The 21933-nt window shown below is 41.1% G+C and overlaps 1 protein-coding gene across 2 annotated transcripts in view; it reads right to left on the bottom strand.

The window, feature by feature from the left end:
- The window catches only part of GNPAT (glyceronephosphate O-acyltransferase), a 42077-nt gene extending 20152 nt beyond the window's left edge, over window positions 1–21925 (bottom strand). Inside the window, exons 1-3 of one of the 2 annotated variants that reach the window (XM_064276655.1) lie at window positions 21695–21925; window positions 8338–8520; window positions 1008–1184 (exon numbers count right to left, since the gene is read on the bottom strand). In XM_064276655.1, coding sequence (XP_064132725.1) covers window positions 1008–1184; window positions 8338–8520; window positions 21695–21772 — 438 coding nt within the window. In that variant the 5' untranslated portion in view covers window positions 21773–21925. Of the gene's footprint in view, window positions 1–1007; window positions 1185–4015; window positions 4731–8337; window positions 8521–21694 lie in introns of those variants that run through there. The other variant, XM_064276656.1, reaches the window with a different exon arrangement.
- Window positions 21926–21933: the final 8 nt, after the last annotated feature.

Genomic DNA, 21933 nt, shown 5'->3' with positions numbered 1-21933 from the left:
TAAAAACAAAATGTTAAAAGGCATGAGGAGGAAAGCAAATGAAGGTTCATGCAAGAACCATCAGTGGCTGGTAAAACTAGTAGGGGAAACTATGAGCAAACAGAGGACACTTACACAGTCTCAAAATATCTCCCTAGAAGAGACTTACTAATTACAAAAGGTCAAACAGTAGCTTTACAGTAAAGAATCTAGCAGACAGCTCCTTCTGCCACGTGATGGAAGTAAATATCCCCAGAATCTAATATGGAGAAACCACTGATCAAACTCAAATCAAGGGACACTATAAAACAATTGGCCTGTTCTTTTTAAAAATAATACTACGAAACACAAATAAAGATTGTCCTAAATTAGAGTCTAAAGAGAAAGGGAAACTGAATGCAACATATGACTGGGGATTTTCTTTTTCAATACGGGACAGAACTGGTACAACCGGTGAAATACAAATAAGGTCTATATTATGAGTATTGAATTAAGGCTCATTTCCTTAGTTTGATAGCTGTGCTATAGGAGAATGTCCTTGTTTCGAGGAAATAAACCCCAGAGTATTGAGAAAAGGATAAAGCCAAATGTTGGAACATCTAATTCATTGTATAATTTTTGTAACTTTTATGTACATCAGACAATAAGTGAATTTGTAAGTCTCTAAGTCTTACTTGACGAAGTAAGTTAGCCTGAAGTCTGTAGGTCTGAAATTAAACAGAAAAAAACCCTTAAGAGACATAGATCCTCTTCTACCCAGACTGGATGTCTGATGACTAACTAGTGCCATCGAGTTGATTATGACTCATAGCGACCCTATAGGACAGAGTACAGTTTCCAGGGAGCACCTGGAGGATTTGAACTGCCAACCCTTTGGCTAGCAGCTGTAGCACTTAACCACTACGCCACCAGGGTTTCCAATGACTAATTAGACCTTAGTTATTCTGTGACAAAATGAGGTTTCCTTAAGTTGACTAAATTGCAAGGGGCTATAAAAGAGACTTTTTTTAAAACAAATCAACACTCACTTTCTGAATACCTTCTTCATTTACACACACTTTCGAGAAAATCTGTTTAAATACTTTGCTCAGGGTGAAGGCAAAAAAACGGATAGCTCCCAGACGCAGTTTGTGACTCATTTCATCCAAGATTTCACAAGCTTCTTCTCGAAGGACATCAATGGATTGAAGAGACTCCTTGGAAAGCTAAAAGTAAATGGAACACAGGAATAAATTTCTGGGAAAAAAAAAAAAAAAGCCAGAACTTTTTTAGTCAAACCAGTATGACTGGTTACAAATGGACCGATATTATAACTCAAAGATTGTATGTTTTCTTAATTTAAAATGGCATAATTTATTTTTCAACATAGTAAAAGTAGATAAATGATCCTATTTAGAAAAGTTTAAAGACTAGAAATTCAAAGAGACTGGTTTTCTAGGATGGCATTTTAGACTAAGAAAACATCTCACCTTTCCACTTGATTTGTTAATAAGCTTACAGCCAAGCTCTCTAAAATAAGTTGTTGCCCATGATCAAGTATCCTGAATATACATTTCGCAGTCTCTCCTAGTAAATTGTTACAGTACTTCATCTGCTTGTTCAATGCTATTACAAGATAACATACAAGGTAAAAATATAAGATTATTTTGAAATAACCAATTCAGATTATATCAGATATATGGGTCACTGGTACAAAAATTGCCAAACTATCAAAGGATAATTAGTGAAATCAATGATCTTAAAATGAAACTTTCTTTAGCCACATGGCATACTTTATTCTTTTGTAAAGAAAACAGAAATGTTTACTGTGTGCTAGGATTGTCAAGGGCCTAGAGACGAGCAAGTCACATCTCTGTCCTCAAGGAAATCTGATTTGACCCTTTTACCTTTCCCCTAAATAAGCACTTTGGAAAGTATTTAAGTCTATAAGTGATACACAATATTTATCCTCCCCAAAAGAGAACGCTCTGCTTTAGGACGAGGCACATAAGAGTTAGGATGGCATATAGGAGCCCCCAACTTCCTCGATTACATGCAGTGAATATAATTTTTTTTTTCATTGAGGTGTGTCTTAGTCATCTAGTGCTGCTATAACAGAAATACTACAAGTGGATAGCTTTAACAAAGTTTATTCCCTCACAGTCCAGCAGGCTACAAGTCTGAATGCAGGGCATCAGCTCCAGGGGAAGGCTTTCTCTCTGGCATATGGAGGAGGGTCCTGGCGCTGCATCAGTCTTCCCTTGGTCTGAGAGCATCTGAGCACCGGAACCTCAGGTCCAAAGGATGCGCTCTGCTCTTGGCATTACTTTCTTGGTGGTAGGAGGTTCCCAACTCTTGGAGAGTTCCCTTTCATCTCTTGAGAGATAAAAGGTGGTGCAGGCCGCACACCAGGGAAACTCCTTTTATACTGGATCAGGGATGTGACCTGGTAAGGGTGTTAACAATCCCACCCTAATCCTCTTTAACATAAAATTACAATCACAAAATGGAGGTCAACCACAGAATACTGGGAATCATGGCCTAACCAAGTTAATACACACATTTTTGGGGGGACATAATTCAATCCATGACAAGGTGAGATTCATATGACATAATTTTAACTATTTAAAGTGAGCAATTCAGTGTAGTTAGTACACTCACACTGTTCTACAACCACCATTCTGTCTAGTTCCATGTCTTATCTTTATTTTAACTAAGAATTTATTTGAAACAGTGACCTTAGCTAGAAAATATTTAGTGATATGGTCAGGACAGAACCCATACTGAATAGAAACGGACTAAAGACTAAATGAACAGGAAGTGGGAAGTAAAGACAGTAGGCATAGAATAACTGAAAAATTTGAACGAGAAAAGGAGAAAAGAGTATCCAGTTAAAGCAAAAATGTTTCTCCAAGATGGAAAAGCCTTGGACTTGTTTATAGGCTAGTAGGAAGAAGCCAGCTGAGAGAGAAAGGCTGACGATAGAGAAAAGAGAAGAGTACCTGTTAGAAGGTCTTAAAAGAGGCTGGAAGGGAGGGCATCAAGACCAGACATGGGAGGTTAGACTTGACAGGGAGAACAGATGCCTTGTCTCTGAGATTAGACTAAAAAGCTGATGTGGGGATGGGTGTTGTTACAGACACATTTGAAGATAAGAACCAGGAATTTGAGGAAGATAACCTCTCATGTTTTCCTTTATCTGAAAGAATAAGAGCTGAAGGCAGCATCAAGGTTTGGTCAAGTCGAGGAAAAGGGAATGGAAGTGGAACTAGAAAAGGGACTGATGTCACAAGGGATCATGTGTTTGTAAAGAACTGATCTGTGCAATTCTGCCAACACTCTCAGCAGCAGCAGTAGTCATCTGGTTACGTGAACAGAGCAGGTGGACGGGCAGAGGTCCTAGGCTGCTTTCTTTTCTTGGCAGTCTGCAAGGAAGATCGGGGTACAGAAGAGTTAAGAGTTAAGAATGTTGGTGAAATATGAGATCATCCAAACAAAGGCTGGACAGGAAGCGCAGACAGAAGGGCAGAATAAGACAAAGGAGAAATGGAAGAATCAAGGGACTGGTAGGAAGGGTGATTTCAGGAAATAAGCCTAGGAAGGAGAATTCAGTTAGAAAACTACTGCAATAGTTCAAGCCAGAGATAGTAAAGGCCCAAACAAGGGTAGTAATAGGTGCTGAGGAGAAGGGAAAGGGCAGGGTGATAATTAGTCTTCTGTTTTAGGCAACTGAATAGATAGTGGGATTGTCCTTTGAAATAGGGTATTCAGACCAGGAACAGAAGGCAATATAGTGTAAGGGTTAAGAAGGCAGGTATCCCAACAAAGGGAAATTCAGGGAGAAGAACAAGGGCTAGTAATAAGGTCTTCATGCCCGATAATCCTGTTTTGTCCTTCATGCTTTTTAATGAAAAATGTATAAAGAGCAAGGATAAAATTATGTTACAGGGCACATGAAAGACTAATTAGTGATAACAACAACAAAATGGGGATGGGTGGGGAGCAACGGTACAAGTAAAGAATTTCTTATATATTACTGAAGTTGGTACAAACTCACCTTTGTTGTTGTCAGGTGCTGTCAAGTTGGCTCCAACTCTTAGCGACCCTATGCACAACAGAACGAAACACTGCCCAGTCCTGCGCCATCCTTACAATCGTTGTTATGCTTGAGCTCATTGTTGCAGCCACTGTGTCAATCCACCTCGTTGAAGGTCTTCCTCTTTTCCGCTGACCCTGTACTCTGCCAAGCATGATGTCCTTCTCCAGAGACTGATCCCTCCTGACAACATGTCCAAAGTATGTAAGATGCGGTCTCATCATCCTTGCTTCTAAGGAGCATTCGGGTTGTACTTCTTCCAAGACAGATTTATTCGTTCTTCTGGCAGACCATGGTATATTCAATATTCTTCACCAATACCACAATTCAAAGGCATTAATTCTTCTTTGGTCTTCCTTATTCATTGTCCAGCTTTCACATGCATATGATGCCATTGAAAATACCATGGCTTGGGTCAGGCACACCTTATTCTTCAAGGTGACGTCTTTGCTCTTCAACACTTTAAAGAGTTTCTTTGCAGCAGATTTACCCAATGCAACGCGTCTTGATTTCTTGACTGCTGCTTCCATGGCTGTTGATTGTGGAGCCAAGTAAAATGAAATCCTTGACAACTTCAGTCTTTTCTCCGTTTATCATGATGTTGCTCATTGGTCCAGTTGTGAAGACGTTTTTTTATTTATGTTGAGGTGCAATCCATACCGAAGGCTGTGGTCTTTGATCTTCATTAGTAAGTGCTTCAAGTCCTCTTCACTTTCAGCAAGCGAGGTTGTGTCATCTGTATGACGCAGGTTGCTAATGAGTCTTCCTCCAATCTTGATGCCCCGTTCTTCTTTATATAGCCCAGCTTCTCAGATTATTTTCTCAGCATACAGGTTGAATAGGTATGGTGAAAAAATATAACCCTGACACACACCTTTCCTGACTTTAAACCAATCAGTATCCCCTTGTTTTGTCAAACTCACCTTGGGAATTTATAAATACAAGCTATTAAAAGTAATATTTACGGTAACCACTAAGAAAATATCTAAAAAACAAATGCAAAAGCAAAGGAAAAGGGAACCAAAAAGGCTCACTAAGATAAACCAACAAAACACAAAAGCAAGTGGTAGTAAATGACAGAAAGCTATTTGGCCTTGGTTCCTGAGAACTGGACCACCTGGGGTCCCGATACTGAATAAGCCTAGCAAAACATGGTGTAATTTATCATGGCCATGTTGTGAAGCAAGCCTATAATAGCCTTGAGTTCTGAGACTCAGGTGAGGCTTCCTGGTTGTTAAGAGGGAACATTTGAGTAATGCGTCTCCTGGGCAGAAGCTCCACTCTGAGGCCCCTGTTGGACCTTGCTTTATGCATCTCTTTGTTTGTATCTTTTTTTGTTGTTGTTACCATTACATTAAAGCTGTTATTGAAGGTATGATATTTTCTGTGAGCTCTGTGGTTGTTCCAGTGAATTATAGGACCCAACAGAGTAGTAGGGGCTGGCTGGTCTAAAGTGGGCGGAGTCATGTGGACACCTGAGCTTGTGGCTGATATTCTAAGTGGGTAAAGGAAAATCTCAAGTTTGGGGCCAGCTGGTCTGAAGTAGAGGGAGTCAAGTGGACTTCCAAGCCTGCAGCTGATACCTGCTGACCCAGCCTCAGAAGGCTGGGGATGAGAGAGAGAAAGACTGCATGGGCAGATAAGTCTGAACTGAACAGAAAAGAGAAGCTGAGATTTCCACAGAACACAGTTGGCATGTGGAGCAGGATTTGTTATCCATCACACAATTTGGCATCAGAAAGTGGGTGATCTTAGTCTTCCTGGGTTGGTTTCACATAATTGGTGATGAGGATGGGATTCACTAGAGTGAACCCTGACAGAGCAAAGGCAACTGATGAATGATTAAAAAAATATGGTAGGTGAGGCAAAAAGTATGGTATGAAAACAAAGGAGAGCACGGAGTCTATGGTGCAAAAGGCTATCACAGATTTGAATGAGGTTGATTCTAGCCATAAGGAAGTCACTCACAGTCTTGGAAAGAACTATTACAGTAGATTGGAGACCAGATTCCAGTGAGTTGAGTAGTAAACAAAGGGCAAAAAGTGTGGCAACATAGCCAACTTCTTCAAAGAGGAGGAGAAAAACAGAGGTGTGGAAAAAATGGGTAATAAGTAGAGACGACATGGAGTTAGAGGAGGTCTATTTAAACTAGAAGAGACGTAAGCATATTAAATGCCAGTGGTAAAAAGGTAACAACAAAGAGGAAGGTATTGAAGAAAGGATAGTCAATAGAAGCTGGCGAAATGGACACGAAAAGAGAAAGTGGAGGGAGAGAGTGGGCTATCTAACTAGGGGGGAGAGTAATTGGGAGTGTGTAGCAAGGTGTATACGGGTTTTTGTGTGAGAGACTGACTTGATTTGTAAACTTTCACTTAAAGCACAATAAAAATTATAAAAAAAAGAAGCGGGGGAAACCATTTACATTCTTTCATTACCAGAGAGAGATAAGACTGCTGCAATTCTGAAAGAGTTCTATCTTTACAAAAACACAGGACTAGTTGCATGTGTGCTTTCCTTTCAGATGTTTATAGGGACCAAAAAAAAAAAAAGAGCATGTTCCTCAGAGGGTTATTAGGAAAGAAGAACAGGTTCTTTTCTGACTAGAAAGAGAAGGGTCATGGAGCAACAGGAAGCAGCTGTTAGGAAAAAAAAAGTCACTCCAAGCTATACTCCAGAGTTATAAACCTGATGATGCGGAAGTGATCAAGCCCAGGACAGCAACAGTTGCAGTGCGTCACTTATCACCGAAAGACCTCTGACCATGTGAGCAACATGGAAGACCAGCCATCAGGAACTCTAATTGTGCCTACTGAATACCTCCATTTTGATGTCTTGCAGGTACTCTCTCTTCACATGCTCAAAACAAAGCTAAGCTTCCCTCCCAAACTTGTTTCTTCTTCTAAGTTCAGGACCTCAGTGAATAGCTCTATCACCCTTGATTCTTTCCTTTCCTTTACTTCCTAAACCCAACTGGTCACTAAATAACCTGTTGATAAACCAAAAAACCAAATATGCTGCTGTTGAGTCCATTTTTACTCATGGTAACCCCACATGTTTCAGAGTAGAACTGTGCTCCATAGCGTTTTCAATGGCTGTAATCTTACAGAAGTAGGTCGCCAGGAGATGAAGTTGATCCTACCTGTGAAATCTCTTAAATCTATCCATTTCTCTGTTTCTACAACTGCTCCTCAGTCCAGGCAACTAAGATCTCAGAAAGGGATTATTTCAAAAGCATCATAAACAGACTTTCAGTCTCTATTTTTAAGAGAATGGTTTTATTAAAACATAAAATGATCCTGTCACACCCAACTTGAAAATTTTCAATGGCTTTGCATTGTACTTAGGATAAAACCTAATTCATTTATGTGGTTTACAAAGCCCTTCACAACTTGGCCCCTGCTTACTTCTCCAGTTTCATTTTTTATCATTATCCCTTCTTTCTCTCTTTGATCTGGTCATAATGGATTACTTTTAGTACTATGACCATGCATGTTTTCTCTTAGCTCCAGTCCTTAAAATAAGCCAGTGGTTCCCAAACTTTGTTATACTTTGGAATCACCCAGGCTTCTTCAAAAAATACTGATGCCTGGCTCCCCCCGCCTGACACTCTGATTTAATGGTATGGGGGCAGACGTAGGCATTGTTGTTGTTATGTGACATTGGACTTGGTTCCGACTCATAGCGACCCTACAGGACAGAGCAGAATTGCCCCATAGGGTTTCCAAGGAGCGGCTGGTGGATTCGAACTGCTGACCTTTTGGTTAGCAGCCAAGCTCTTAGCCACTGTGCTACCAGGGCTCCTGACCTTGTTACAGGGATTTTTAAAAGCTCCCCAGTGATTTTAAAGTGCAACAAAATTTGAAAACCACTGGAATTAGTTATTTCCTCTGCTAGGAACAATTTTCTTCACTTAGAAAATTCCTAATCATCTTTCAGGTCTCATTAAAATCACGTCCCTGACTGCCTACACCAAATCAGTTGCCTCTTTAATGGCCTCCCACTAGCATGTCTCATATCATCTTATTCAACTGACCATACAAGTGTCATCATTCCCCACTAGACTACAAACTTAAGAGGTCAGAAACTGTTGAACTTGCCTGTTCACTGTTACACACCCAGTGCCTGGCGAAGAAGCTAACACAGTATGGGTACGATAAGTATTTGACGAACATGCTGAACATAACTAAATTTTAAAAGATACATTAAAGATAAGATAAATTCATAGAATCAAGAAGAGAAAGAACTTGTTGATAATGAACAACTCTAAGTGGGGAATCACTTACCTGTTTAATGGTATAACGAATCTCTTCAGAATTGAGAACACTATATTTAATATCACTTGGTTTGCATGGAATAATACCCTTATAGACAAGAGGTGTGTAGCATTTCATTGCAAATTTCAAGTCACTGACATGCCTTCTCTCCTCTAAAATATCTTCAAACTCATCCCGCTTTTTGAGCTCCTTCTGTGGGTGAGGCAAATGAGAGAAAATAAGCACATACTGTAAGATAAAACACGACACATTAGAGACCACATTGGCAGGATTTCATCTTTGTCAAAATTTTTAATTTGCAAAATATGAACAAGAGCAGTGTTCTGATGTTAGATTTACATATAGGAAGAAAAAGAAATGTAATGATAATTAGGGTCAATAAAACTGATATTGAATTATCATAATCATTTTTATTATTACCATATTTCTGATTGCTATCCTTGCAAGCTCAATACCCCTTTGAGAAACTTAAAGACAGCAAAGATGAGACATTAAGCTCTAGAGTATTCAGACCAATTTTACAAGGTTTCACCTACCACAATGATAAACTTGTTTTGTCTTCCTCTTTGACTTAGATTTAAACACTAAGTCAAAGCATACTTTAGAAACCCAAAATTATATCAAATAAAATAAACCCACATAGGTGCAAAGAAAAGGAAAATTCTCTCAATAAGTAAAGTGCTCCCATATAAGCTATCATTAAGTAGTTGTCTTACATACTTTGGACATGTTATGAAGAGGGACTAGTCCCTGGAGAGGGCGTCATGCTTGGTAAAGCGGAGGGTCAGAGAAAAAGCAGAAGACCTTTGATGAGATGGACTGACACAGTGGCCGCAACAATGGGCTCAAACACAGCAACAACTGTGAGGATAGTGCAGGACCGGGCAGTGTTTCGTTCTGTTGTACACAGGGTTGCTATGAGTTGGAGCCAACTCAACGGCAACTAACAATAACAACATTTTCCTATCTCCCGCTCAAGCCACTGCAATTCAGCTTCTATCCAAGGAACCCTTGAAACTGCTGTATATCAGGCTATCAATGACCTTTGTAATATTAAAAGTTTATTTTTCTGATTATAAAAGCAATGGTACAGTGGTTAAGCACCAAGTGCTAATCGAAACGTTGGCAGTTTAAACCTACCAGTGGCTCTATGCGAGAAAGATGTGGCAGTCTGCTTCCGTGAAGGTTACAGCTTAGGAAACCCTATGGGGCAGTTTTACTGTCCTATAGGGTCACTACGAGTCGGAATCAACTCATAGTTTTTGGGGGTAGTAATGTTAATAATAATTATAGCTAAAATATACATTTCGGTTAGAAGCCAAGCACTTTAACCACTGCACCACCAGGGTTCCTTAAATATACCTTAGTTAGGCAATAGGGAGTGATTTGCATGTCTCCAGCACACGTCATAGGTGGCATCCCTCTTTGCTTTGCACATGCTCATCTCTCTGTTGGAGTGCCTTTCTGTTCCTGTCATCCTATCTCAGGTATCTCTCTTCTTAAATGTGCTCCTAGAGTTCTCCAGAGAGAATTATTTGCTTTCTTCAGTTGGAGTTCTTTTCCTACTGTAAACATCTATGTATCTCATAAGATGTAATTGTTTGCATGTCTGTCTTCCCTACTGAAATGCAATTATCTCCAGGATAGGTCAGTTTGTTTCCTCTTTGTATTCTCAACATCTAGCTGTGACTGGAATATGGTAGATGCTCAATAATTGTTCAATAATTGAATGACTAAATGTCGAGGTAACAGAAAAAATACAGAATGTTAAACTGAGACCACAATTAGGCATAATAAGGATATAAATTGAAGTAAACAACATTTCTGAAGAGTTTAAATATAAACAGGCAACATGTAAAACATGTTACGTATACAACCCACCCAGTGCCAACAAACATGAAAATATTTACGCCCCCATATATACAGAGAACACATGAGGGGAAAATCTTTTAAATTCTGGAATTCTGGTATAAAATTGCAGTTGTTGTAATATATTGATATACTCTTGGTAAGAAGGCTGGAGAACTTTTTCAAATTTCACATTAATAAAGTAATAGACAGTTGCATAGGCTCCGACTTGGTAGAATGCAACAAACTGCCATTACGTAATTTTAGAGCTAAAAGGGGTCTTAAGGACTTTCTGTTTAGTGGTCCTGGAGTGGGAGAGAGAAGGATCTAAATCACATAGGGTCATATACAGACAAAGGGGGTGAAGGGGGGAGAGGGAGGCACACACATACCCCTCAGGACAAGCAAGGACCTAAGGGGGAACAGCAGGCATGTGTACTTTGAAAAAGCTTGCCAAATATATTATCTAAAATCCTTCTACGGTTCTCTGTTACTCACAGGATCATGTCTCATGCTTCTTAGCAACTGACCCAAGACTCTGTGTAAGTACTCAAAGGTAGAGAGGTAGGCGGGTACCTCTCTACAATTCCCCTTCTTAAAACAGTCCAGCTATGCAAAAGACCTGCACTTCTCTAAAGAAGCTATGCTATTTCACGGTTCCCCACACTTTTGTTCAAGTTGCTAGCTCTACAGAATATAACATTCATTATTAAATATTTGAGCACCTACTATATGCTTGGCACCATGGTATGGGTTGGGTATGCAGATGCACTGCTGATCAAGACAGGCAAATTCTTGGTGTATGGTGGCACCAGTTTTTTTTTTTTTTTACTGTGCTTTAAGTGAAAGTTTACAGATCGAGTCAGTCTCTCATACGAAAATTCATATGCACCTTGCTATGTACACCTAGTTGCTCTTCCCCTAATGAGACTTCTCTCCACCCTGTATTCCCCGTGTCCATTCAGCCAGCTTCTGTCCTCTCTGCCTTCTCATCTCCCCTCCAGACAGGAGCTGCCCCACATAGTGTCCTGTGTCTACTTGAGCCAAGAAGCTCACTCCTCACCAGTACCATTTTCTATTCCATAGTCCAGTCCAATCCCTGTCTGAAGAGTTGGCTTTGGGAATGGTTCAAGTCTTGGGCTAACAAAAGGTCTGGGGACCATGACCTCCAGAGTCCTTCTAGTCTCAGTCAGACCATTAAGTCTGGACTTTTTACTAGAATTTGAGGTCTGCACCCCACTGCTCTCCTGTTCCATCAGGGATTCTCTGTTGTGTTCCCTGTCAGGCAGTCATTGGTGGTAGCTGGGCACCATCTAGTTTTTCTGTTCTCAGGCTGATGTAGTCTGATTTATGTGGCCCTTTCTGGGTCTTGGGCTGATAATTGCTGCATGTCTTTGGTGTTCTTCATTCTCCTTTGCTCCAGGTAGGTTCAGACCAATTAATGTATCTTAGATGGCTGCTTGCTAGTGTTTAAGACCCCAGATGCCACTCACCAAAGTGGGATGCAAAATGTTTTCTTAACAGATTTTATTATGCCAATTGACCTAGATGTCCTCTGCAACCATGGTCCCCAGACCCCTGCCCTGCTACTCAGTTTATTCAGGAAACTTCTTTGCTTTTGGTTTAGTCCAGTTGTGCTGACTTCTCCTGTATTGTGTGTTGTTTTTCCCTTCACCTAAAACAGTTCTTGTCTACTACCTAATTAGTGAATACCCCTGTCCCTCCTTCCCTCCGGACCCTCGTAACCATCAAAGAATATTTTCTTCTGTGTTTAAACTATTTCTTGAGTTCTTATAATAGCGGTCTCACCAATATTTGTCCTTTTGCAACTAATTTCACTCCGCATAATACCTTCCAGATTCCTCTGCGTTATGAAATGTTTCACAGATTGGTCATTGTACTTTATCGATACTTAGTATTCCACTGTGTGAATATTGTTGTTGTTGTTAGGTGCCATCGAGTCAGTTCTGACTCACAGGACCCTATGCACAACAGAACAAAACACTGTCCGGTCCTGTGCCATCCTTACAATCGTTGTTATGCTTAAACTCATTGTTGCAGCCACTGTGTCAATCCACCTCGTTGAAGTCTTCCTCTTTTCCGCTGACCCTGTACTCTGCCAAGCATGATGTCCTTCTCCAGAGACTGATCCCTCCTGACAACATGTCCAAAGTATGTAAGACACAGTCTCACCATCCTTGCCTCTAAGGAGCATTCTGGCTGCACTTCTTCCGAGACAGATTTGTTTGTTCTTTGGGCAGTCCATGGTATATTCAATATTCTTCACCAATACCACAATTCAAAGGCGTCAACTCTTCTTCGGTCTTCCTTATTCATTGTCCAGCTTTCACATGCATATGATGTGATTGAAAATACCATGGCTTGGGTCAGGCGCACCTTAGTCTTCAGGGTGACATCTTTGCTCTTCAACACTTTGAAGAGGTCCTTTGCAGCAGATTTGCCCAATGCACTGCGTCTTTTGATTTCTTAACTGCTGCTTCCATGGCTGTTGATTGTGGATCCAAGTAAAATGAAATCCTTGACAACTTCAATCTTTTCTCTGTTTATCATGATGTTGCTCATTGGTCCAGTTGTGAGGATTTTTGTTTTCTTTATGTTGAGGTGTAATCCATACCGAAGGCTGTGGTCTTTGATCTTCATTAGTGAGGGCTTCAAGTCCTCTTCACTTTGAGCAAGCAAGGTTGTGTCATCTGCATAACACAGGTTGTTAATGAGTCTTCCTCCAATCCTGATGCCCCATTCTTCTTCATATAGTCCAGCTTCTCATACTATTTGTTCAGCATACAGATTAAATAGGTATGGTGAAAGAATACAACCCTGACGCATATCTTTCCTGACTTTAAGCCTATCAGTATCCGCTGTGTGAATATACCATAATTTATCCATTCACCTGTTGATGGGCACCTTAGTTGCTCCCATCTTTTTGCTATTGTAAACAGTGCTGCTGCAAAGAACATGGGTATGTACATTTCTATTAGTGTAAAGGCTCTTATTTCTCTAGGATATGTTACAAGGAGTGAGATTGGTGGATCATACGGTAGTTCTATTTCTAGCTTTTTAAGGAAACTCCAAATAGATTTCCAAAGTGGTTGTACCATTTTACATTCCCACTAGTAGGGTATAAGTGCTCCAGTCTCTCCATAACCTCTCCAACATTTATTATTTCGTGTTTTTTGGATTAATGCCAGCCTTGTTGGAATAAGATGGTATCTCATTGTAGTTTCGATTTGCATCTCTCTAATAGCTAATGACCGTGAGCATTTCCTCACGTATTTGTTAGCTGCCTGAATGTCTTCTTTGGTGAAGTGCCTATTCATATCCTTTGCCCATTTTTTAATTTGGCACCAGTTATTGAAAGAGGGCATTTGCAAATGTCCCCTTCCGCACCTGTTTACCTGGAAAACACTCATCCATCAACCACTGCTAATGTTCATTTCCTTGATGTATGTCTCCTCATTCTCCCCTTAACCTAGACTGAGCTGGTCATCCTATCCTTTGGGTTTTTACTGAACCCTCAGTACATTTTCATGAGAGTATCTAACATACTTGAGGAGCTCTAGTGGTATAGTGGTTAAGAGCTTGGCTGCTAACCAAAAGGTCAACAATTCAAATCCACCAGCTGCTCCTTGGAAACCCTATAGGGCAGTTCTACTCCGTCCTGCAGGGTCGCTGAGTCGGAACTGACTTGACAGCACCTAACAACAACATCTAAAACACTTTATTAAACTTTGGGTGTCTCCCCTACCAAACTGTGAACTTCCTATGAGTAGGGTGATATATTAAAAAAAAAAAACCCATTGCCGTTGAGTCGATTCCGACTCATAGTGACCCTATAGGATGGAGTAGAACTGCCCCATAGTTTCCAAGGAGCGCCTCATGGATTCGAACTGCTGACCTTTTGATTAGCAGCTATAGCTCTTAACCACTATACCACCAGGGTTTCCATGTAATGTGTTGTACACATTATTGTATTCCCAGTTCTAGGAGGAGCTCAATAATTGTTATTAGAATGAAAAAAAAAATTACTGAATGAAAGCATTTCCTGAACTCTGTTGATGATAGTGCCCCAAAAGTCACAGAATAAAGCTCATACTTCTAAACTTATCATTCAAGTCCTTCCCCAGTCTGGTCCTGACTCAATGTCTAACCCAGTGGTCTTGTAACCAAGGCTGCACATTAAAATCACTGGGGCAGTATTAAAAATGCACATCCAGAGATTCTGATTAGTTTGGTCTGTGAGTGGTGCCCAAGAACCAGAGTTATTTTTAAAAGTACTCCAAGTGATTCCTATGAGCAGCCACGGTTCAGTGTTACTTCTCACTAACTGGCCTTCCGTGTACCATGCTGGAGAACTATCTACCATTACCAAATAAATATATTTACATGGCTAGTTGACATAAGGATGATAGGAGCATAATACAAACAGGGGACCAAGTAAGAAGATTTAGCTGAAGTATCTCTTCTCTGCAAGAGCCCTAGTGGTGCAGTGGTTAAGCACTCGGCTGCTAACCAAAAGGTAGGCAGTTCAAACCCACCAGCCCAATCCATGGGAAAAAGATACGGCAGTCTGCTTCTGTGAAGATTTATAGCCTTGGAAACCCTATGGGGCAGTTCCACTCTGTCCTATGGGTTTTGCTATGAGTCAGAATAGTTTGGGCCATGGCTTTGGTTTTGGATCTCTTCCCCATTGTTTGCTTTACCTATCTTAATTTGTATAGCAGGCCTCTCCCAATTGATAGCTAAACGGGCCTCTCCTTGTACCTCCTTTTCAACTGCTCTGGAAGATCCACTCATTCAGCAGACATTTACTGAGAGCCCACAAGGTACCAGGCACTGTTTTAAACACTGAGAATACACATAAAGAAGGGAGACAAGGAACCTGCACTGATGGAGCTTACATTCCCTTAAAGAAAGACAGACAACAACAAATAAATGATGTAAATTCACTTAGTGATATCACCAGTAGCCAGTGCCCGTAAATGTTCAATCACTTAAAAACTGGCATGGGAGAGCCCTGATTTATAGCATTGGCAAATTTCTATGGTATACATGGAGCCCTGGGGGTGCAATGGTTAAGTGTATGGCTGCTAACCTAAAGGTTGGCAGTTCGAATTCACCAGCTGCTCCTTGGAAACCCTGTGGGGCAGTTCTATTCTGTCCTATAGGGTCGCAATGAGTCAGAATCGACTCGACAACAACTGGTTTGGTTTGGTTTTAGTAGTATATATACTCCCACCATGGCAGATTTCAAGCTACCAATATGACTTCATTGAACAAGGTGTTGGCGAGAGATGTGCGACAGCACACTGTTACGTAGTATTTCCAATACACAGCCCAATAGACATAAATAATCTCAAGAGCACAGGAAATAGTAAAAGAACTAGGAAGAGCTGAGTTTTGAGTATTTATTACGTCTTTAACAGAATTTATTTATTTGTAAGTCATCTAATGTATTTTTATTCTTAAAATAGTGGCTGTTTTAACAATGGGCTCACAATCGTCATGAAAATTTAACAGCTCTTGTGAGCCAGTACAAGCCTGCTGCACACAACTGGAAAAAGAATATAAAGAACATTAAATGAGGAACAGCAATTGGAGAACTACCTTCTAAAAGCTGGGAAAGCCTCTCTGAGGAGGTGATATTTGAGTTGGGACCTCAATGATAAAAAGAACCAGTAATGCAAAGTTCTGTAAAAGTACAGCATTCCAAAAAGAGGGAGCTACAGCTATTCCAAGGAGAGAGCATGATTACCATTTGAGAAACAGAAGGCCGGTGTGGCTAATGCCCAGTGAGCACGATTATTCATAAAGTCAGAGAGGCAGCAGTTACCATATTATGTCATGCCTAACAGGCCACTTTAAGGTGTCCGGATTTTTCATTCAGATTATAACAAGCCATCTGGCTGTTGGATAGATAACAGATTATCACAGTGCCAAGACTAACAGCAATGGGCAGCTCTGGTAGGTGAAAGTTAATGACTTGGAATAGATAATAGTACTATAGAGATGGAGAGGACAGATTTGGAACACATTGTGGAGGCAGATCTGTTAGGACTTGTTGAAAGGATAACATAGGTGATGAAGCAAGAAAGGGATTAAGGACGACTCTTGGTTTCTGCCTTCGGCATTTAGGTACATGGTGGTATACATGAATTTCATATATACCCCATAGCCTATATTTTAAGTCAAACTACCCAGTTTTGGTGAAAATCTGCCCAGCATTTGTATTCAGTAATAATACACAGAAACTTGTAAACAAATTACTTCCCTGGGAGTTTAGGTACATCATTAAGATAAAAGAGTTGCCGACCAGACAATTTAGGGATAGGGACCGACACCAAGAATTCTACCTTGGACATGTTATGTTTGAGATAACTACTAGTCAAGTAGAGCTTGGCTGAATCTAGAAGTTTGGGGAGGGGACAAGGCTAAATAAATATTTGAGAATCAATGCCACATAACCAAAAAAACCAAACCCAGTGCCGTCGAGTTGATTCTGACTCATAGCGACCCTATAGGACAGAGTAGAACTGCCCCATAGAGTTTCCAAGGAGCGCCTGGAGGATTCAAACTGCCGACTCTTTGGTTAGCAGCCATAGCACTTAACCACTACACCACCAGGGTTTATCGGGAAAGATGAGATCAAAGAGGAGTAGCATAAATGAAGAATAAAAGAGGGCTCAGGACAAACCCTAAGTGTTTCAAGTTTTAGTGGCTGAAAAGGAGCTAGCAAAGGACTGGCAAGAACAGTAGGAAGAAAGCCAGGTGTTACGGAAGCCAAAAGGAGAGAATGGTCAAATGTGTTAAATGCTGCTGTGTGATCAAGATAAGGGCAGAGAAGGGCGTCACCATTTGGGAACATGAAGGTTACTGGCAGCCTCAATAAGAGTAGTTTTAATGGAGGGCTGGTAGTTAAAGGTAGATTAGATGAACTGATGGAGAAAAATGGACGATAACTGCCTCTGTCTTATAGGTGTTTCTCCAGACCCCTCTTAAGTGAATTTCATATATACCCCATAGCCTATATTTTAAGTCAAACTACCCAGTTTTGGTGAAAATCTGCCCAGCATTTGTATTCAGTAATAATACACAGAAACTTGTAAACAAATTACTTCCCTGGGAGTTCCCTCACTGTCCCAGACCAAGACTTGTGCTTTCTTGCCTCTAAGTCTTTGCCCTCATCATTCAACAACTTAATCCAAGAAGGTGCAACCGATCCTTTCTACTCCTACTCTCTTACCTCTGAATATCATTCATTTGGCATTCAGCCTCAGCTTCCTATTTTTGTTTGGTTTCATTTAGTTAATGTATCCTAGCTCTCCAACTTCCACACTAGTTCTTCACTTCCAATTCTAGCCTCCATAAGAGCCAATTTTTTTTTCTGCCTCCATAGCACTTAGTGCATACAGTTAGTATGTATGTTAAGAATTTTATAGATTTATTAATTGATAGAGCACAAGTCTAACTCAAAGAATCAGACATCCTTACTCCGATAAATTATTCCAACTGCAGCTACTGGTTTTATAATACTAGTCTAGATTTGGCCAGAAAGTCTCTTTCAAATGTTAGCATTAAGCTTTCAAACAATGGAGACTAAATACAGAAGATTTCCCCCTCCCCTCAATACCTGTTTAAAAAGTTCCGTTGAGGCATTTCATTTTTAATTACTATAAGTAGAAAAATACCACGATGTTCCATATTCTTATTTTATTTACTTTCCCTTACAGCATTTACATTCGAGGATGGTTTATTTGTTTATAAACCTCAAAGTTAAAAAAAAAAATTATTAGGAACCCCACATTGAATGATTCAAAAACATAACTTGAGTACTGCAATTATTTAAAAAAATTACCAAATCATAATTTATTTCAATACGTGAGGGCTTAGAGATGTGAACACATATGGGTCTCCTAAGGGTATCAAACCACTTTTAAATGAACTTGTGTTTTTCTCAATTTATGTTTCAAATTTCCACTTGGATCATGGGTATACCCGTGGTTATCTATCCCCAGTCTTCTTTTCATTTTATGGTCTCACTGAAAGATTTCAAGCACATCTATGGCTTCAGATACAACCTACTCGCTGACAACTGCCAAATCTATATATTTAGCCCTGATCTTCCTCTTTTGCTCTGCTACCATATTTCGTAGTAGTTAAGTGCTATGGCTGCTAACCCAAGGGTCAGCAGTTCGAATCTGCCAGGCGCTCCTTGGAAACTCTATGGGGCAGTTCTACTCTGTCCTACAGGGTCGCTATGAGTTGGAATCGACTTGACGGCACTGGGTGTTGTTTTTACCATATTTTTAACTGTACCTGGATGTCACTCAAACACTTGGTGGTGTATCTGGTCCATAACGTGGTAATCCACAAGTGAGAAATAGTTAATTTGCCTCTGGTAGCTCAAATTCAACAGATTCCAAACTCAAATTACTATTTTACCCTCACTAAACCTGCTCTTCTTCCCATAGTTCCTAACAGTGAAAGGCATCATCACTCGCCCAGTTGCCAAATTGCAGAAACCCGGGAGTCAACTTCAGGCTGCCTCCCTTTTCCTTAGCCACCACATTCAAGAGCTGCTGAGTTAGGACAGTAACTAGCCTCACTGCCACTGTCTTATTTCAGGTCTTCACCACTTCAGGCCCTTGTGGTGCAGTAGAAACCCTAGGGGGCAGCTCTACTCTGTCCTATAGAGTTGCTATGAGTCAGAGCCGACTCGCGACTCGACTGCACCTAACAATATCACTTCTCTGGATTACTTCATCCTAACTGATCTCCATGCTTATGGCATCAGATTCCTTCCCCAGCCTGATTTTCTTCCTACAGTCTCTACTTAAGTAAAGCAGTTAGCTACTCAGACAATTATCCATGTCAGAAACCTAGTAGTTCTGTTGCGTTGTTGCTGTTGTGTGTTGTCTAGTCAATTCTGACTGCAACCCTATAGCAGACAGAGTAGAACTGCCCCATAGGACTTCCTAGGCCGGCAACAAGTTTGGTTCAATCTTTATGGGAGCAAATTGCCAGGTCTCTTCTCCCAGGAACTGCTGGTGGGTTCAAACTGCTGACCTTTTGGTTAGCAGCCAAGAGCTTAAACATTGTGCCATGAGGACTCCTTGTAGTTCTCATAGACTTAAAAAAAAAAAATGTAAATCTGATTATCCTTAACGGTCTCTTATAAAGTTAAGATTTTATCCTTAAGTATGTAAACATGATATATAAAATTGCCTCAGGGGCTATCATCTGCTCACTTCCTCAGTTTCACTTCTCATGCTCCCTTTATTCTAGCCTTACTTAACTACTAGGTTCCCCCATGCATGTAGGGAAATGTTTCCTTACATCACTGCCTAGGTTACTCTTCCCTCCATCATCTCCTACTCACCCCTCAAAAACTCAGCTCAGGTATCATCTCTTAGAAGCCTTCCCTGAGTGGGCAAGCAGGCTCAGATGCCCCTTCTCATTATTCCCACAATATACTATGCATGCTTCAACTATTGCCCTTAACCCACTTAATTGTAACTGTTTACTTGTATGACTCCCCTTGAAAGCAAGGGCTGGATTTTTAATTTCTGTACCTTGGATATTGAGAATAATGACTACAACACTGTAGGTACCCCTAATGTTTGCTGCAATCAGCAGTACCTTAAATATCTCTGAAATACTACTTTCGGATTAGACAGATTGTAACTGTGTAGCAGAGGAAATAAACAAGGATGGCCTGAAATCATAAGGATAAATTCAGGTAATTACGAAAGTCAAAGCTGGGCAGTCACAAGGGAGGAGGGGGAACTACTGCTAGAGAGGGTTGCTGTCCAGCGATCAGAAGTAGAAAAGCTCACATAAAAAACCTTAATCTCTTACATGAAAAAGTTGGCAAGAGTCATGCCATTAAAAAAACAGCAGTGAAGAAATAAAAAACCCCAAACCTGTTGTTGATGAGTCGATTCCGACTGATAGCAACCCTAAAAGACAGAACAGAACTACCCCATAGGGTTTCCAAAGAGCGCCCAATGGATTCGAACTGCTGACCTTTTTGTTTAGCAGCTGTAGCTTTCCAGTGGTGAAGGGGAAAGGAAAAAAAGGACTCCTTCCTTTAATACATACAAGGAAAATTCCAGTCAATTCACAAACCAGTTTAGCCAGAAAAAGCTACCTATAGTAAGTCAAATCTGCACAGCAACCCTCTTCCTTACATGCACCTGCTTGCACTATTTCCCTCACAGAACTGTAGAGTAAGAAGGTCAATGCTGAGAGCCAAGTGATAAGCCTGGGAGAAATGGACAGTTAACAGCAATTATAAACCTAAAATCCTTGACACCAAGAGAACAGAAGTTTCCCCGATGTTCCCAAACCACATACTAGTAACACAGCTGAGACAAAGAACAGTGGTGTTCCAATTTGAAGAAAGCCATACATATTCCCTTTTGAAACTCGGTTTTTTTTTTCAACCTTGCTCTTTTGTGTTTTCTCTGTTTTGACCTCCCTGCACAAATTAACACTACGTTTAAGCCAGAAATAAAACTGACACTAACCGCCAGGGCATAATAACATGCCGTTAAAGTGCATTCTTTTACTTCCTCCTAAAGTAGTTAAAGGAAACCCTGTGGCGTAGTGGTTAAGAGCCTCAGCTGCTAACCATAAAGGCAGTTCCAACGCACCAGGCGCTCCTTGGAAATTCTATGGGGCAGTTCTACTCTGTCCTATAGGATCGCTATGAGGCGGAACCGACTTGATGACAAGGGGTTTGTTCTTTTTTTTTTTTTAGTAGTTAAACTTTAATTTGGTGATAAAACAGATTACTTGTCCCAGGATTGAGCAAGTCTGAGGGCTAACGCTTCCACCTCATGATTTCTTCATGAAAATTTGAGAAGGTTGGTGCTGAAAATGCAAGTTGTGGAGAGACTGGAAGACATCAGTTGTCCTCCAAAATGACTTTAGGAAAAAAATACAACGATGGATAGAAGACAATAACAGGCAATAAAACTTTCTATAAGTTCCAAATTTTCCTAGAGTCTTAAAATCTCTGTCGCTACATACAAGCAGCTAACTGTTTTTCTCCCAGGAATACCAGAGCAGCTCCAGAGCGAGGTCGGGAGCCACATGCTATCTCGGGCTGGGTCAGACCCGCAGGTTTCTCAGGTTCGCCCAGAAGGCAGTCCGACACGACCTCGCTAGAGATGCGGAGACTCCAATTTTCAACCCGCATGCCTATGTCCTGAGGCTTTCTGAAGGCCCAGGGCCCGATGGCGGGAAAGACAAGGAATAAGCGGAAAGGAACCGGAAGAACCAATCACCAGGTAGAAACTTCTAAATGCACGAACACTTTTACACAGCGGTACACCGTTGCCGTGGAAACCAAGCCAACCACTTAACCCCTCCTCCGGGACCTAGGGACCTGCTGTTTTGGACCACGGGTCGTGAGCTGAAGGAAGCTGGGATCGGGAAAGGAGGGGGTCTTCTCTCGCGCCACCACACCCCGGGCCTCTTTCCCCTAAATGCCTACCGAATAGAGGAGCACGAAAGCGCTGGGACTGGTGGAGCCGACGGATAAACAAGAGTTAGATGAACTGGAAGAATCCATGCTGCGGCTGCCGTCCCAGGCGGGCCTGGGATTCCTTGCTAAGCGATGGTGGTGCTGCAGCCGCTGGGGGCGGTTCTTCCGCGCAGGGCGGCCCGACCTCGCCTAGGGCGGTGGCACCCTCCGCAGCCGCTCCAGAGGACCCCGGGCGCCGCCATCTTAAG

Source organism: Loxodonta africana, chromosome 25 (genome assembly GCF_030014295.1).
Source record: "Loxodonta africana isolate mLoxAfr1 chromosome 25, mLoxAfr1.hap2, whole genome shotgun sequence".
In the NCBI taxonomy this organism is placed as follows: Eukaryota; Metazoa; Chordata; class Mammalia; order Proboscidea; family Elephantidae; genus Loxodonta; species Loxodonta africana.
This window is presented reverse-complemented; position numbering and strand designations above follow the sequence as displayed.